The following is an 18,640-nucleotide window of genomic DNA, read 5'->3' as shown; positions in this document are numbered from 1 at the left end:
ATATTTATAGGAATTATCCATATTTATTATCCATATTTATAGGAAAGAGTGTCACTATCCATACTGTGGCCTGATTGCTGCCAGACTTTAAGAATCATGAAAGATCTCAAAACGCCACACATCATCTCCCAACAGAAATTCAAAAACACATGAGAAACAAAGTTGTCCCAAAGCCAAGGCTTTAGGACAACGTCAAGCTAAAGTTACGTTTGCCATCTGCAAATGGAGAAAACATGGACCAGTTGTAGAGCTTCCCAGGAGTGGCCATCTCACCAAAGTTACTCCACCTCATTTCTTTCAGAAAGTCCTCAGAGAACATAGAACCAAATCTAAAGCACTGCAGGCCTCACTCGCCTCAGTGAATTTCACCGTTCATTGATTTACCCGAAGGAATTCATCTCAGAGTTCAAAAGGTGAGAAGCACAACATCAAAGAATATCCATCAGTATATGACCATAAGCACTAGAGCTCTTAGGAAGTCATTACTTTTTCAAACACTGTCAGGTTAGTTTAGCTTTTTTTTCTCACACTTGGTTAGATTTGTTTTTTAAAGAGGCAGTGTTATGTATTTTATAGCCACTTAGAGACATTTTATAGCCCAATCAAGTAACTATGTTCCTTCAGTTGCCATAAAAAAAACTATAAATATCAAATATAACTTCAAAGAAATTTGACTTTGCCTTGAAATTGGGCCTCTGTCTCTTTAAGAAGCTCCTGCTCTTTCTGAAGCTCTGCCTTCAGGAAGTCATCACAACATGGCTCCTCTATTAACCCTTTAACAAGGTTTTTACCAGCGTTTCACTGAGAAGTAGCTCCTATAATGAGCTCAGCTGATGCTCAGTTCTACCAGGTGTTTGCTAATTGCTGCTGGCTAGTCTGAAGGAGCTGAGTGGGGTCAAAGGTGAAGCAGAAGGTTGGAAACTGCAGCCCCAAGGAGGAGGTGCTAATTCCACGCAGGTGTTTTTTACAGTTTAATGGTTGTCATTAACGGATTTTTAAAATATCCATGAAAGAGTCAGGGCAGCACTCCAGGAATGTTTTTGATGAAGGAATAACATTATAACATGATGTAACGCTTTAAAACTTGATTTTGCATAATACTGCTCCTTTAAAAGTGAAATCCTTATTTGAAAGATTCATTTTGTACTCTGGTTATCCTTGCTTGATATTAAAATTTATCAATATATATAAAAAAAACATGTGTTGTGAAGACAGAAGTAATCTTTCAACACTATATGCAGCGTTCAGTTGGAGCGTCGGATGTTGCTCTCTTTTTAACTGTTGAGAGTTTTCTAGTTGCCATGAAACACAACAGTTTCTCTAATCCTTTGAAGGTCATCAATACCAAAACCTTCAATCAGAACAACAGACCAGACTGACCTCATATAATTCATCTACTTTTTTTCCTATTGTCACCTCTTTGAAATTAGGGGGAGAAAATCTATTTTATAAAAGTTTAAGAAGTTTAAACTCTTATTGAAGGGATCAGAAAGTACAGACAGACTCAGAGGAGGTCAAAACATAAAAGTTCACCCACAGAGAGCGTTCTTTGGCGAGGCCGTCACCAAACGGTGATCAAACGTTTGGTGATCACCAAACGTCGCTCCGTTTGACCGACGGTCACCAGCACACTTTAATAATAGACTCTTCCCACAGCAGTGCTCCGCCCATTCAGGAAGTGTCACTACACTCTGTTTTGTCATTCGGCTCTTTAAACCTCATACCCAGAAACGATGCAGGAACCTCATCACTTCATCCTGCTTCTCCACCTGTCAATACTGCTGTACCGCAGTGCTGCAGAGCCGAGCCTCAAAATATTTAATTGATGCATGCAGTGGAAGCCAAAGTTGCCAAATCAGCAGGCAGTCCTCTGGTGTGTATGCAGGGGATCACTGTTTACTGTAACATTAAGTGCAGAGGTAAACAAAGTATTAGTAGGTATGGATGTCCTATTAATTTGGAACCCTTGACAGTTTGGAAATATTATTTAAAAAACTCAAGAAAAAGAATAAAAACAGTCTAATGTGGATTTTCTCCAATCCACACTGGTTCAGTTATAACCCCCATGAAGCAATTCTAATATTAACCTGGACTCAGAGGGCACCAACCAAGAAGGAAGCCCCTCCTCCACCATACACACCTTCAGGTTTGAGTGAAAATTCCAGCTACTCATATGGACATGACATCATCAAGTATCACAGTCACATGACCAAACTGATATTGAGCTGTTTGATCACATTTACAATAACTATGTTTGGAGGAGAAAATATGAAAATCTCAAATCTATGAACATTGAAGTTTTGTGGACTGAGGTTCTCCACCTGATATGTTGGTTAGTATTGAGGCTTGGCAGATTGGGAACACCAGTAGAAACTTGATTAAATGGACAATAATACGAGTATTTGACCTAAAAGTAACTGCTTTGCTGTCTAACAGGCTCAGCCTCTGTGGAATATTTTACTCCACATTGTGTTACGGACCTGTGGATAATTTAGGCTGCATTCACACCAGTCTGTTTAGTCCACTTTAATCAAACTCCAGTCCGTTTGCCTAGATAGTCTGGTTCGTTTGGGGAGGTGTGAATGCGGATTCGAACTCTGAGGTGGGCCAAAAACAACTCTAGTCTGCCTACAAAGCTAGGTGTTGGTTCAGTTGAGGTGAACTCTGGCGCGGTTTGAATGCGTTGTGAACGGCATTCAAACCGCGTCGAACCAAATCTACTAGACTACCAGGTGTAAAAGCACACACAATCTCATTGTCCTCTGAGTCTCTCCATCGTACAAAACTGGATAACATTACATATATATGAAACATTCTTAAGATGGTTTGGTAAAATAGACTGTTTGATTTCTTGTGAAATAAACGTTCAGTGAACATCCAGAGCTTGTAAATTTTGTTTTATTGTGAGGTTGAGAAAAACAAAATTTTAACTTCACCATCTCAGTTTGGTTCAGGCTGGACGTAAGAGCCCCTCCGCCTTCAGGATGGTGTCTGTGACTGCTAAGCTAATGCCCTTTGATGATATTTGTCTCTGTGAAAACAGAGATGTAAATATTGAGGGTAGCCGGTGAACGTGAAACTAATCCTTCCCCGTGGTAATAAAACACTGTTTGCCAGATGACTTCTGTATCTTTCATTTCAGCTTTATGACCGCCTCTGATCAGATCACGCTGCCATTCCAGATCCAACAATCGCACCGTGGCGGACAGAGCCCCGCTGTGACGCATATTAATCTGTCAGCTTTCAGCTCCCCCATGATTCTGACAGGAGTTTGTTGATAGTGTCCATGCAGCCATGGAAACGAATGTGTGGTACCCGTAGAGTACATTGAAACTATTTCTCCTGAGAAACAATTCGATGAACAACAATTGTCTAATGTACAAAGATTAGCTGTATTATTACAACCATGAAGTGTAGAACACTGATTTAGTCTTCATTATTGCACATGTTAGAGGTTGGGTTATGTTTGCTTTTTCTCAGTTTGTGAGATGCATAACTAAGTCATTCCTCTGAAAGGCAGCGGTTTGAGTTTTTCTCTGCACTCCACCTTTTTCTGAAGGCATGCATCTTTCCTTGGGAAAAGTCAACTTGTCTTGTAAATAATTGAAATGTTTGGGATCAAAATATGCTAAAAGCACAGTAAACATAGCAAATATGAGCAGTATCATCAGTTTCTGAGCTGCTGTCGACAGGGCACGGCTCGGCCGTCCAGCTACTTACCATTTCTGCAACTCAGCGTTCGTAGTTCGGAGTCCCTTCATGTGCAATGAATTCATAATATCTTTATTTCAATGCATCGATTGATTTTTCCCCCCTTGCATACGTTTTTTTATTCCTTTCCAACTCTTTTTTTTTTTTTTTGGCCTGTCTTCATTTTCCCCTGATCAAAAGTCGCTTTAGGCCACAGAACATTCAAGAGAGATAGCACAGGCATTGAGCTGAAATTTTGTTTCTAAATTCCCAACAAGTTTCAACCAGCTAGAATTTAGAATGTACTGGAGTTGGTTGTTTTTAACCTACTTTAGATTAGTTATTGAAACTTTTTTTTGTTTTAATGTTTGGGGTTGGAACATTCTGAATCATAGATAATAGTTTGATCCAACCATTCAGTCTTTTCTTGGTCTGTTGGCTTTTAATGGGCACAAAAAACCAACATGGACTTATTCCCCCAAAGATATCTTCCCTTCACTAGATCACCTTCTTCTTCTGCACTGATTTTAAAATGGCACTGCTCAACTTTTGATCTTCTGGGTTAGCTAAAGACAAGCCCAAGCGATCCAGTGTTGGGAGTATAGAGAAGAGTAAACCCTACATCTAAAGGCTCAATGCAAGCCTGATCAATCCTTGTCAATTGCTGAGTGGTGACTAATGTAACTTTAAGGCGTCTTCTTTGTCTCAAGAAGACACTTTCCTTTTCTTTTGAGTTGGTATCTCAATCTCCATCGGCTGGCTGTGACACATTAGCAGCTCTTAATGTCACCACCTGATGGTCGCTGGTGGCAACCATACCGTCTGTAAGTTGAAAGAAAGGCATACCAATACTCATTTGTCTGCATGTGTGTTAAATTATTTCCAATTTGGACATTTTCAATTTACATTAGCTGTGTTTCCATTGACCATACAATTATGAAATTTAGAAAATGAATTCCCCTAATAGAAATGTGGCAATTTTTGAAAAAAAAACTTTTTTGATAAAATGTTTTGATCCTATGATGAGGTGGTTTGGTGTGGTTGTATCAAATTGGTTTATTTCACTAAGCTGCACAGAAATTATTTTTTTTTGCATCAGACGAGTCACGTGATCTCGGTGTTCCCACTGGTGCAAACCATGAAGAAGAAGACAGGAAGTAGTTAGAGGATGATGGTGCAGTGCGTTTTTTAAAGACTTATCACGTGAATAACAAACTTATTCACGTGATTTTAATTGTTTCTTATTTAATTGACACACTGCAATTGTGAAATTCTGTTTTTTCAAAAGTAGCAGATTATCAACAAGGTTTTGCACATATTTGAAATGGAAATATGTATGTTTGTAAATTTAAAATATGTAGTACACACTGAGAAACATGAGTGCTTTTACTATCTTCATACAGTTTCAAGGAACACTAAATAAAAAAAGGAGAAATCTTAAATGGTCAAAAAGAAGGTAACAGGACTTTTCGTCTTGTCCGGTTGTCTTCTAATTTAAGCACTTAGAATCGTCAGGTCATGGAGGATTGAGAATCTACACCAACAAAAAGATCAGAGATCCAATTTGAAGGTGAACCTTACTCGACTCGCTCCATTGTGTGTGAAACTGTCCTTTTAAATGTACAGAACTCTCACTACTGACTGCGGGTGCCTGGCTGTACCCCTAATAGCTTTGAAGTAGGCAATTAAAGACAAAAAATGTCATGGAAAAGTGTGAGCTCCACACTTTCAAACTCAGGATAACTACCCTAGAGAGTCCATTTACGAACAGCAGCACAGTTAAGCCTAGATGTAGTTGAGATTAGGAAGTATTGAACTTCACAAAGTTTTAATGTACTCAATGAATGCTAAAACACAGGTGAAGTGGCTTGTAGTGCTTACTGGTTGGCAGAACAAGCACTAGAAGTCGGGTCATTTTTGAAAGACAGGTGATGAAGTTTTATAAGGAACGGCCACAAGATGTCAGTACCTCTGGACTCAGGTAGAGTCCCGGTTAGGGAAAAGGAGTGTTTGTATTTGGTGAGAATTTTTGTTTTTAATACTGGTGTGAAGTGATAGTAATAATAATCTACTGGACCTACTTTTGAGTTTAGGAATACTCAGCTGGAGGAGTTGAGCAATCTCTGAGTCTTGTCACTGAGGGAGACATGCACTGGTAGATTGAGGTAGTTTAAAGTCATTTGGATGCAGTACAGGTTCGGCTTCAAATAACAATACTCTACTATAATTGTAACCAACAGAATGGCTCTGCTAGTGCAGACAGTTTAAATAATATTCCTCTATATCAGGGTTCTTCAAATCCAGTCCTTGAGGTTTGGTGTCCTGCAACCTTTAGATGTGTCTCTGCTTAGACACACCGAACTGTCTGGAGAGATTAGCTGGAGAGATTAGCTGGAGAGATTAGCTGGATTTCCATTACAAAGGCGCGCAAAACTTTGTCGATGTTCCCGGCAATGTCGAAAAAACACAATTTCGCAATTGCTGTGTTTCCACAAATAAGAAACGCAATTAAAATCACACGTGAATAAGTTAGTTCGCACGACGATAAGTCATTAATAAACATGCCGCGCCATTGTCCTCCAGCTACTTCCTGTCGATTTCTTCTTCATGCTTTGTGCCAGTGGCAACGTCCGGTTGTTCATCACGTGAGAAAAAAAGTGTTTTCATTGCAGTTTTGAGAAATAAAACCATTTAAAATGTTCAAAATTGGCATATTTCCGTTAAGCTATTTTTTAAAATTTTATTTTATTTTTTTTATCTCCAATTGCACAATTACGCGGCCCATGGAAACACAACTAATGCATTTCATGTTTGGATGCATGGATCAGTAACTTTCATCTTAACTCCTACTTCAACTACTTTTGATCTCCTCCATTGCTGACAATGGAAGACGGCATGAACACTTAAAGGGCCGGGAGTTTATTTCCCAAACTGTTTTCTAATTGTAATTGAATTGAACTGAAGCATTCGCCTATAGCTATAATACTCCCACTGAATGTGTCTCAGACCTCTTAGCCTCGGGACACTGGAATTAAATTCTTAAGTGAGAAATAAAGTATTTTTTTATTGAGAATAATGAAAAGGAGTACATGAAAAATACTACACAAGCCTCTGTGCTTGTCATGGTTGCACTTTGCAACAACTCCCATGGGGTCTGAGGAATGTGTGTCTCAGAAGCTGGCAGGTTCATATTCCGACTTTAACCAGCAGACACTGTACTGAGGAGGGAGAAAAAAAACTTCTGTGGCATTACTGTTTGTTTTTTAAAACAAGTTGGGATTCTGCTCTGGGAGTTTTACCTCAGAAATTCTGCTTGGTACCAAAATACTTGGTTAAAATGGAAGAAATTCATACCAACACGCCAAAAACAAACTAAAATTGTGGATCTTTTCTATCTTCAGGTGGCATTTAACTTTCATGATTCTGTTAAAGCTTTAATGACTCTTTGTTTCCAATGCTCACCTTGCTTACAGTTACTTAGAGTATTGTGCAAACGTTTTAGGCCACATGTGATTTTTTTTTTTTTTGTAGCCTTTATTATTGGGATCTTCATGGTATTATTTATTTATCTTCCATCCAGTTATTTTCCCCTTACTATCATACCATGTTTTATGGGACTGAAATGAGGAAAGTGAACATGTGGATATCCTTGAGTTCTTGAAAATTCTTGCCAACAGTCGATGTTCAATAAATAAATAAATAAATGAAACTTTTCAAATTCTTTTTTGTGGAAGGATTAGAAAACAATGCATCATGTTTTCCTCCATTTTATATTGTTGCACTGCTTTAAAAATCCCTCCTAAAGTAGAGGACATTGAAAACGGCTGACAAAACGCCAAGATCTGGCTGTTCAAGCAGGATCAGCCTGAAGGTTTAAACACTACAAAACACTAAAACATTGTCACAGGGCTTCATCAGACTCTTGTTCAATCAGAAAGAGAGTCCACAAGTTCACCTTTGATGGAAGGTGAACAAGGAAACAGATGCTGTCTAAGAAAACCAGGAATGTCAGACTACAGTTTGCGATAGAGAAAGAGCCAGACTTCTGGAATGTTTTTTGAACAGAAAAGTCTTAAGAACTTTGTGGGTGAACATTTTTTCCTTCACTTTTCTCCACCATTCAGTACCTCTACGACGTTCCTGATGTTCGGCATGTGATATGGTGGTTTTATAAACTTATTGTCCCACGTAAACTAGTCCTTGTTCCCAGCAGGCGGCTCAGATCTGGTCAGCCTCATCAGCAGCTTCAAGCGGAGAGGTTTCCGATGGGAATTGAATCTGTGCTCCGTTTTTGTCTTTGCAGGATCTTGAGGGAACATTTAGGCGAGAAGGAAGTGCAGGTGTCGCTGACGTTTGACGCCGTGGAGGAGGCAGATCTGGCCAATTACACCTGCTACGTAGAGAACCGCATTGGGAAGCGCAGCGGGAGCGCAATACTGCAGAAGAAAGGTACAGCTCTCGCTTTTTTCCTTCCCTCTTAGCTTGTATTTGCTGCTGCATGAGGTAGACCAAAAAAAAAAAAAAAAAAAAAAAAGGGTTCTTTGTTTACGAAAAGAAATATGTCATGTCACAATTACCAGAAATGGTTTCTGCCTCCTGGAGGCGAGCCAGGTTTTACTTTCTGTTGTCTGAAAGAGGTCAAACAGTTAAGTTAGTAAGTTCCTCTGGAAAGACTGGAGTTGGGAAGTTCTTTTTTTTTTCTTGACATTTCCTGCACTGAATAAAGAGAAATTCATTCACTATGGTAAAGACATAATAATAATAATTAATAATACAAAAACAGTCAAATAAAATGTCTTTTTTATTATGATGGAGTAAAATAGTAAAATAAAATTACCAGAATAAAGTCATAAAATTATGATAATAAATTTGTACGAGTATTAACTCAAAATATTTAGAGAATAAAGTCATAAGATTACAAACATTTTGACTTTATGAACCATAAAATAAAATGTTTTGATTTTATGTTTTTAAAACTTTTTTTTTCTTCTTCTTAAAATCCAGGTTATTCCCCAGAATAATATGCATTTTAACGTTTGTTAGACGTAACGGCACCATGGGAGCTTCATGTAGCTGAAGCTTAAATTCATCATTTTTCAGAGAAACTATCAAAAGTTGATTCCTGGAAACAAAAATCCATCAATAACCGTTAAATATGCACAGCGTCACCTTGGATCAAAACACTGGCTGACCTTTATTAATGTTTGAGATTGTCTTATTATTGCCTTTGCTCTGGGTTATAAAATCCATTAGGAGAAAATTAAATAACACATGAAGTTCAATCTCTGCTAATTATCTGGTTATCACACTATTATTATCCAAAACTGATTCTTTAAATATGTAAAAAGTTCTTTCTAATCCATTATCCAATATATTTTATCTAATTTTTTGAAGTATTATTGAATTGAACTGAAGCATTCACATGTAGCCGCCTCATGTCCAAGCTATATTAGCCTGTTAGTTTATATTTTTGGCTCATTTTAATGAAATGAACCCGTTTCTCTGTGAGAGACGGACTATAATAAACACCGCGATGCATTCAGGAGCTCTGCAGCTTTCGCGGTTCGTTCTCCCTAAAGCGGCGCTTTATTTTTCACGCTCGGCCCGGGCTCGCTAAATATAAACCCCCGTCTGCTCCAGTTACCTGGGACGTATCAGATCCCTCTTCGCGGTTCTGTTAACGAGGCGTGGCCCTCGGGCTCCGGAGCTGGCGCTGCGTTGCTGGCCTGATAAATATTTGGAGATGCAAAGGGGCTTCCGAGGTAATTAAGACTTTAAACGCGCACATCTTGTGGCGTTATCTGCGAAAGCTCGTCAGAAGCTTAATTTAGGTAATGTGGAAGAGCTGGGCCTGAGCAGAGAGGAAGAGAGGCGCCTGAACAATCAGTGGATCCATCTGCAGACAGCGTGAGGAGGAAGGAGGCGTGAGGCCAGAGGCCGCTCTGAGCCCAAAGCGGAAGAAACACCAGAGGTTTTATGCAACCAAAACAATTAAGTGGATAATTGTGAATTGAAAGAGTAAAACTGATTCTTTAAATATGTAAAACTGAAAAGTGAGGTGTGCATTTTTATTTAGCCCGTATTAATCAGTATTTTGTGGAACCACATGTTTGGCTCCCAGACATTCAGGTTTTCTGTCCTCCCACTTTGTGCATCTAGAAGCTGAGAATTTCTGTCCATTCTTTGTAAAATAATTCAGTCATGAGTTGTAGAGAAGATTTTATTCCAGATGGGTTTATTTTTAACCTAACCGAGTCTCTTCCATACCTGCTCAATAGTCTTGGAAAAGAAAGCGCAAAATTAATGCATAACATTGAGCTGATTTATGACACGACTCAGATAAAATACAAGTTTTTGGTTAAAACAAGATAAAATGTGAAAAAGTCAAATGGGTTTAAGAACTTTTTTAACGGTAAAACAAAGTAGCTGCTGCTTTAAATATGCATGAGGGTGCAACTTCTTTTCATGCCGCATCTTGCTCTCCATCTGGCGAACAGAGAGAACAGGCCGGTGTGAGTCAAAGTTCAACAGTAAAAAAAAAAAACTACAGAGACAGAGAAGAAACTAAGAGTGTTAGAACAGAGCTGCAGGAGAAGATGAGTTTTCACGGTTAGCTCAGATCTCTGAAAGAAAAGAGAGCCGGGTGACTGGCCTCCGTATGAAGCATAAGTATGTCGGGACGAAAAACGCTGGAAAAGATAAACAGGCAGCGAAGCAGTGGGAGGCAAAACAAGGCGAGAAATCAGAGAGGCAGTGCGGAAAGATGCAGACGGAGACAAAGTTTGGGGAAAAAAAGGAGGAGAAAAGTGATGCAGGTGGAGGAGGGCGGAGGGCTAGAAACACATCTTTCTCTTTAAACATCTGACTTCCGCCGCATTGCTTTAGAAACCAAATCTGTCTTCTGGTACTTACCCGGCACCAGAGGGACCCACACCCCGAGGCGCTTCCAGAGGGGGTCGGGATGAGAGTCCTGGAGTTCTCATTACTCTCAGTGTAATTACACACAGCCGTATGCATGCATGCTCACACAGCCAGAGCTTTAAACTAACAAACAGGAAGCTTCACTCCAGGGTACATGTGTTACTGACAGAAAAGTGTTGGAACATTCCTCATTTCTTCATACTGACTGAGCTTTAAAAAGCATTCTTAATCAGTCTTCAGTCAGTGGTTGGTTCGCTTTCACACTGCAGAGTCAAACGAACTAAACTAATTGAAAAAGCTGTTCCCCTCCTCACCTGTGGTGGCGCTGCACCAAGAACCACCCAAGGAAATGACACAAAAACCTCTGAAGAAGACATGAGCGCAACTTCCTTCTTCATGAAATGTAAACACAAATGTAGTGGCGTCAGACTTTAGCGGTTGTAGGATTTCTCTTTTGTCTTTGGTAAACGACCACCACCCGACTCTCCCACTAGCGTGTTTGTTTTGGTTGTATTTACCCAGAATGCCCTGCCCTGGGAGCGGTCTCCGGTCTGCTCGGCGTTCACATATGGATTCAAATCACACCAGAGTTCACTTCAACTGAACCGAGACCGACGTTTTTAGTCGGACCAGAGTTTGATGATGCATTCAAATCTCCCCAAACAAATCAGAGTTTTTAGGCAAACGAATACAGAGAACTAAACAGACCTCATTATCCGCTGCACCCTGACGTGACCTTGATCAATAGCTCAGGCTGGGTTCTACAACTAGTGGACTGCTCTGCGTAAAATCACTGTCATGATTCTTTCTTCTTGTTTCTGCTTTCCTCTAAATTATTTCTTTAAATCCTAAAACCTCAGAGATGTCTGAAGATACACAACACTGTAGAGATATGGTTTGTCGCTCCTTTTCCCCCATAATCCAAATCCTGAAGAATAGAAGTCTCTTTTTTTCTCATCTCTATCTGCTCTCTGATCGGTTTACACTGAAAGAAAGTGAGCAGCAGATAAACGCTTTAACCTTGATTTAACTCCAGCTTCAAAGCTGAGCGAAGGCAGAGCAGTCAGCCTGTGGCTCATTGAGGGCTTCAGGTCTGCTGGTTTCTCAAATTTTCACCCTGTAAACCTCAGACATGGGGAAATTGGACATATACTACAGCTACATGAGGAAGTTTTATATAATCGCCTTTATTTTAGGCTGAAAATGACAACATAGAAATTAGATTGTCAAAGAAGGTTCAACAGAGTACAGCTAGAAGGGGTACAGTAAACCTGAAAATATAAAGAGGGACTTATTTATAAGAATAAAATAACACAAATGTGATTTAAAGCAATACTAACAGAAATAAGGAAAACATGTTTGTTTTTTTTGTTGTTTTTATTTAAGTCTTTTATATTTTAGTTTTCAGAAACAAGAACTTAGACAAGTTTATTTGAAAAGCATTTCAGCAACACAGTTCAATGTGTAAAATCATAATACAGTAACTGAAACAAGCAACAAACATTAGATTTTGTCAAATGCTGTTATCAACATCATCAAGCAAATACACATCAAATGCTGATCAATCTTTCACTCACTACAAATCAAAGGCAATTCTCACCAGGTGGGTGATTAGCTTTGAGATCAGTGTTTTTCTTTGCAGTTTTCTGGAAGTTTGTTCCAGATTTGTGGTGCATAGAAGCTGAATGCTGCTTCTCCAGGTTTGGTTCTGGTTCTGGACGCAGAGCAGAACCAGAACCAGAAGACCTGAGAGGTCTGGAAGGTTCAAACAACACCAGCAGATCTTTGATGTATTTTGGTGCTAAAACATTCAGTGATTTATAAACTAACAGTATACTTTTTTTAAAGTGTAACTAACCCACACTTTGTGTTTCTTTATGTTTCTGTGAGAATTTTTACATTTTTGTATAAATTTATTTAGTTTGTCAGTGTTGTGCCGAAAACAGTCTCAGTGCTGCCCCCTCTGGCCAAACGGTCCCTAAGCAGTTGAATTCTCTTGTTTAAAACGATACGACCTATTCAGAGCTGTGAAGACACTGTCGCAGTAATCAATGCGATAAAAGATAGACATGAATGAGTTTCTGTAGATCTTGCTGGTACATTAGCTCTAATCTTGGAGATGTTCTTCAAGTGATGGAAGGCTGACTTTGTAACCGTCTTTATTTGTCTGAAGGTGCAGGTCACATCACTACACCCAGATTTCAGTCAGATCTCTAGTTTCCAGCTGTAACAGAAGCTGTATGCTGACTCTAGGTCGTTCCAAAAATATTAACTTCAGTTTTGTTTCTGTCCAGCTGGAGAAAGTTCATGATTTGTTCATGAAGGAAAAATATTTTTTTGTTCAGTCAAAAATGTTCTCATAATGAACCGAATCAACTAGTGTTGCTGAGACAAATATTGCTGAGTGCTTCGATCTCACCATGTTGGGGCAACTGCAGTTCAGTGGCAATAATAGTGATGTTGTAATCCAAAGGTTTTGGGTCAGATTTCCTTCTTGCACATGTTGATGCAGCTCTGAGCACTAAACCACAAGCTGTCGACCGATCTGCATGAATGTGTGCATTAGTAAGTAGTTACCATAACTATAAAAGATGTAGATAAATGAAGTCTGCTTGTAGTTTGATCATTTTATTAGCTTTCAAAATAAAAGTTAGCTTTGTAGTTGTAAATGACCTCAAAGACAGAAATACAGCAACACCTGCTTCTCAGCAGTTTTAGAACAAATGTAGATGCATTTTTAAAAATATTTCAAGTTTGAGCATAAATTCCCAAATGATCAGTTTTATTAATATTGTATTTTCCAGACTAAGTGGCATTTTTTTCTCATAGTTTGGCTGATCCTATGACTTATAGTCCAGAACAACTTACATACGACTTTTTTTTTTATCTTCAAGATGCAAATTTTATATAATATATTCCAGAGTGATTTATAATCCAGAAAATCCAGTATTTACAACTCAGTGCAGAACTCAGAAATATATTTTTGATTTATGTGTTAAATCTTGTCTATTTTAGTGGGAAATACCAGCCACATTCTCTCCAAAACGTCTGCTTTCACCATTCTGTGACCGAAAAGATCTGCTTTGCATTTCTTCAGAGACGCACTAAACACACATTTAATGCAGAATTGTTGCGTGCTGAAACGAGCCGCCTGGCTGATTGACGGGATTCAGAGGGAGCCCAGCGTGTTCAACTGAGGCTGAAGGAGCATTGAAAGACCATAAAAGGCAAATATTTAATCAGCTTGTTACGTCTCTGCTGGAGATGCTGCTTTCTTTGGGTTTAGTCAAACAAACAGTGAGTTTTTGTAATTTTCCCATTTACAGAACTTTGATACAAAAAAAAGAAGAACATCATCCTACTCTCTACTCTCCTAGCCACCGACTCCTTAGAATGACTAAAACCGTTCAGACAAGCGAAGTCTTTTACAAACTTTCTCTTCTTTCTGTGTAAAAGTTCACTAACTGGGCCAATTGTTCCAGATCCTCCTGCCTAAATCCTTGGAGCTAATAGGGTCGTATTTGGGTCCCTGAACGCAACACGGCGCCCCTAAACAAAACAGGAGTTATCCTAAGTTAGCGCACGTTAGCAAAGCTTGATTTCATTCTCCGAGTGTGTGTGGGTGTGTGTGTGTGATTGAATTAGGATGTGCCCTCGCTCTGCACTGACCCAAGGTAATGGCTTGATGCATCCGTGTTGCACGCATGCACACACACACACACCCATGCGCACACCTACGGTATACACACCGTCCACTTATCGTAACTGACAGAGCAGAAAGAGCTGCCCTCAGCCACCATGACGGGAGTCTTAGCAGAGGGCGGGGGGAGGGGGGGGGCAGGAAGGGAGACGGACTGAAGGAGCTGACAGGAGAGAGAAAGTGACAAACTGGTAGGACAGATGGGGACATTGTTCCTCTGATGCCGTTCAAAGTTTTGTGAAAGCTTTGGAGAGACTTTTTTTCATCGTAGGTTTTAGGATGATAGAGCAAACTTTGTTTAGGACGTTTACTGAGGGCGTTCTACTGACGTGGCATGACAGCTGGGACTCCACTCCCAGTTGAACAACGCACACAACTCGTTCTTGATTTTTACCGGTATTTAAATTGAAACAGGAGTCTAAAACAATGCCTGTACAAAAAGTTATAAAAAACAAAAAAAAAAAACAAAAAAAAAATACATATATATATATATATATATATATATATATATATATATATATATATATATATATATATATATATATATATATATATATATATATATATATATATATATATATATATATATTTAAATCCAAACAGTAAGGCATTCTCATTGAATTACAAATGTATTTTCTAACTCTGCAGCAGTACAGCACACTCAAAAACACCAACAGCTTCACAAACTTGGTCAAACATGTAAAAATAACACACATTTAGTCTGTTCATTCAGGTCAGTTAGGAGGTTAACAGCCAATGGAAATTAGATGAACTGAAACTGACAATGAAATAAGATAAACTGCAGCAAACCATCTTTCAATTGTTTCAGCAAGTGCAATTAAGAAATCTAATTATAACGTAAAATAAATAATAAAGCAGACTGACTAGATCTGCTGTCATGGATCAAGTACAATGTCACCGATACCAATCTAGAATTTTTTTCAATATCGGGTCTCATACAGGTATTAATATCAGATCACTGCATCTCTGGTTAGTGAAATACAGTGGAAGTAGTATTTTTTTTAAAGTTTAGTAATTATTATCTTAAAATAAGTTCCTATATCTTACTGAAAAGTTACTTATAAGTTAGTTTTTAGCATTTCAAGTGTACTAAGATATCTGCACTAGAAACCTGACAAATATACTTAAGATCGTGTTTTTGCAGTTGTAGCTCTTATGCAATGGTGGTAAGAAGAAAGCCATAAGATTACCTGTTTACAGTTTGCAACTGCAAATATGTAGAGCCAGCTCCTGTCGGGTCAAGATGTAACTTTCTGGGTTGGAAACTTTACGTTGTGTGTGGGATAAAAATAAGACTGCAAATCACCCTGAACATGCTAACTATGCAGCATCATGGTGGGCGTAGATGTGTCTGATAGGATGTTTATTAATTTCACTGAACTCTGCTCTGGAACCGCACAGCATTCTGGGGGATGTAGGCAGAACAAAGTTTTTAGTCGCTCAACCTCTCACAGCTACGAAAGCTTTGTGGCATCAAATAACTCACTCACTCTTTGGTTGCTTAGCAACAACCTGATGAGTAACTTGCGCAGCAGCAGTTTTAAGTTTCTCCATCGTGCCTCATAACTGTTTAAAACTAAATAAAAAAACAACGGTGATGTGAATGTGAATCACAGGAAATCCACGACACCAACATGGCAGTACTCTAGATATTTAAATTAAAAAAACTAATCAATAATTATCAATATCAACTGACATAAAATGCTTTCCTCATGAGAAAAAAATGGAAGAATAATCCATAAAATAAAGGTAAATATCTGTTATTGATCATAACAGCAACATTAACATTGGATATCGATATTGGCCCAAATTATTGTATTAGTTTGTCCCTAAATTCAACCTTTTTTTTCTAACTGAACCTGTGTATACTTTGGGCAACAGAATACAACCTGCCGGGTGTGTGTGCAACATATCAATTTATTAAGTAAAATGCAAGCATTGAAGAATATTGGCATCTGATGACACACATCCATACTGATACTGTGTAGAACCAGGAAACATCTCCTCCTGCAGCTCAGCTGAGGAATATTGCATATTGTTTTTCGACATATTGCTTAATTATACCAAAAGAGAGAAAAATAATGAGTCAGTGGGACACAAAGTGAAAGCTGTGGAATTAATTAAGGTGCTGGTCTGGTGTTTGGTTCTGATTCAAAGGGAGGAGGAAAAAGTTTCTCATCTAATTGAACTTTCTTTAATCATTCTCTTCCCCCTCTGCCCACAGACACCAGTTCACCTCCTCTCTATGAGGCGGACGAGTAAAAAGCACGGTTAAAAATCAATTTTAAGGTTCCGCTCGCTCTCGGGTTTCAGACGAAGGTAGTAAGTCGTTACTAATGGAAACTACCTGACAGTCGTTCATGGAGCAGAGGGAGGTGAGGAGAAACAGATTTCTGAATCTGTCTCATTATCAATGCAGGCATCCTGAGGTCACTCTACCACACAGCAAATGTTTGGCAATTAGTTAAATTTGCTGCTTTTCTTACCTCTGCTTGGACTGCTTTTTTATTTATTCCCTTCCTCCTGAGCTTTAACTCTGAGTGGAAGCGATGCGGCTGGTGGAGGTAGAGTTAGAGAGACGCCTACTGGCCAGACGTGGTAACATCATTTCCAGTAGTGGGTAATGTCAGAAACAGGAGTGTATTACTTTAAGAGAAATCACAACCTGCATTTTTAATAAAGAGATGAACTTAGTGTCTTTTTTATGTTTTATTGTTATCTGTCTCAGTTGTTTTCTATCCAGTTGATTCTGATATATAAAATGATATGAAAATTAAAACATGGAAGAAACTCAAAGGTCAAACTTAAAACTAGTCAGTTTATATGCATTTAATGAGATGTAAGAGTGAAAACAAGCACAACCAGACTTCCAAATGTCTGGATGACAAAATGAAATCTGAGGCTGAATTAATTTTTTTTTTTTTTAAACTTGATTCATTTTTCAAATGACCATTGAAATTCCTCCCTGCCACCCATTTTAACCAACTTATTTTACTTTTTTGTATTTAAAATTGTTTGCTATCAGTTGTCACTGTTGCATTTGCCTCAGATGCCTGATAGTGGTGAATGTGGACATGTGTTTTTTTTTTGTTTGTTTGTTTGCTTTGTTTGTTGTTGTAAACAAAAAAAGACATGGAATAAAAAGTTTCTGTTAGGAAACAAATTTTTAAAAAGAAAATGAAGCTGATTGATAGAGAGTTATGTCACTTAAAATTAACTACATAAATTCAAATTTGAATGAAAAAAAGGATACTGAATCTGTGTGAACTGAGGCACAAAAAGAGAAAGATTGCAAATTCCTTAAGAGACCTTAAAAAATGAATCATCTTAAAATGTGTTACCTAAATAAAGCTAATATATTAGCCATGTCCTCAGGCTGGCTTTCTCTTCTGTTTTAATTCACTCATTTGTTTAAATACAGAAACTTAACTTTGTATTTTACAACAGTGATATGGCTCTCAGCTGTAAAGACTCGCACACTCCTCCAAATTGCGCCTACACTGTTTGACACAAGCAGCATGTTTAGCCTTCAGTTTATATGTATTTATCATTTTGTCAAAGAGAAAATTTGGCTTCATATGAAGTAGTGAGCAGGAATAAAACACCCAAGCAGTGGCTCTGGGTTCATGAAACAAAAATAAATAAATAAATAAATAAATAAATAAATAAATAAATAAAAGTACTTTAGTGATTTGGTGCCATGAGATCACACTGATGTCTGACAAACACAAACTGCTAATCTGTAAAGAAAACCTGTTCACCTAAAAACACTTGTTCTTTGCCAAAAAGTTTGCTGTCTCAACTTTGTGCATGAAGCTTTATTTATTCTTCTTTTTCAATCATTTGGTTTTCTTTTTGTGCTATGATTTCATATTACTACAGACATGCATGGAGCATATTGGAGATTCAAAAACTGTCCACAGGCGTGTGTGTGTGTGTGTGTGTGTGTGTGTGTGTGCGTGTGGGTGTGTGTGTGTGTGTGTGTGTGTGTGTGTGTGTGTGTGTGTGTGTGTGTGTGTCTGATTGTTTCATTTGGCTCAATGAAACCTGGAAACCTGTTCAGAGTGTGCCTGCTTCTTTCCCAGTGACTAGACTACAGCACGCACGCACGCACGCACACGCGCGCACACACACACACGCACACACACACACACACTACTGTCTGTGACTCTTGAAGAACTCCTGTGTGGGTCATAAAACTCTAAGCAGAGTCGTGTAAAAGTCTCAAGATATGACATTAAACTGAAAAATGATTGCTATTTCCATATTTTCCACATAAGAATCGCAAAAGATAAAATGGCACAATGG

General features: G+C 38.5%; 1 protein-coding gene across 2 annotated transcripts in view; it reads left to right on the top strand.

The window, feature by feature from the left end:
• Positions 1 to 18,640, top strand: part of il1rapl2 (interleukin 1 receptor accessory protein-like 2) — a 143,934-nt gene that overhangs the window by 108,088 nt on the left and 17,206 nt on the right. For both annotated transcript variants that reach the window (XM_088009800.1, XM_088009799.1), the window contains one exon: positions 7,994 to 8,139. In XM_088009800.1, coding sequence (XP_087865926.1) covers positions 7,994 to 8,139 — 146 coding nt within the window. The remainder of the gene's footprint in view (positions 1 to 7,993; positions 8,140 to 18,640) is intronic.

This window comes from Poecilia mexicana, unplaced genomic scaffold (assembly GCF_051168715.1).
Source record: "Poecilia mexicana isolate PSO_F unplaced genomic scaffold, ASM5116871v1 scaffold_10, whole genome shotgun sequence".
Lineage (NCBI taxonomy): Eukaryota > Metazoa > Chordata > Actinopteri > Cyprinodontiformes > Poeciliidae > Poecilia > Poecilia mexicana.
This window is presented reverse-complemented; position numbering and strand designations above follow the sequence as displayed.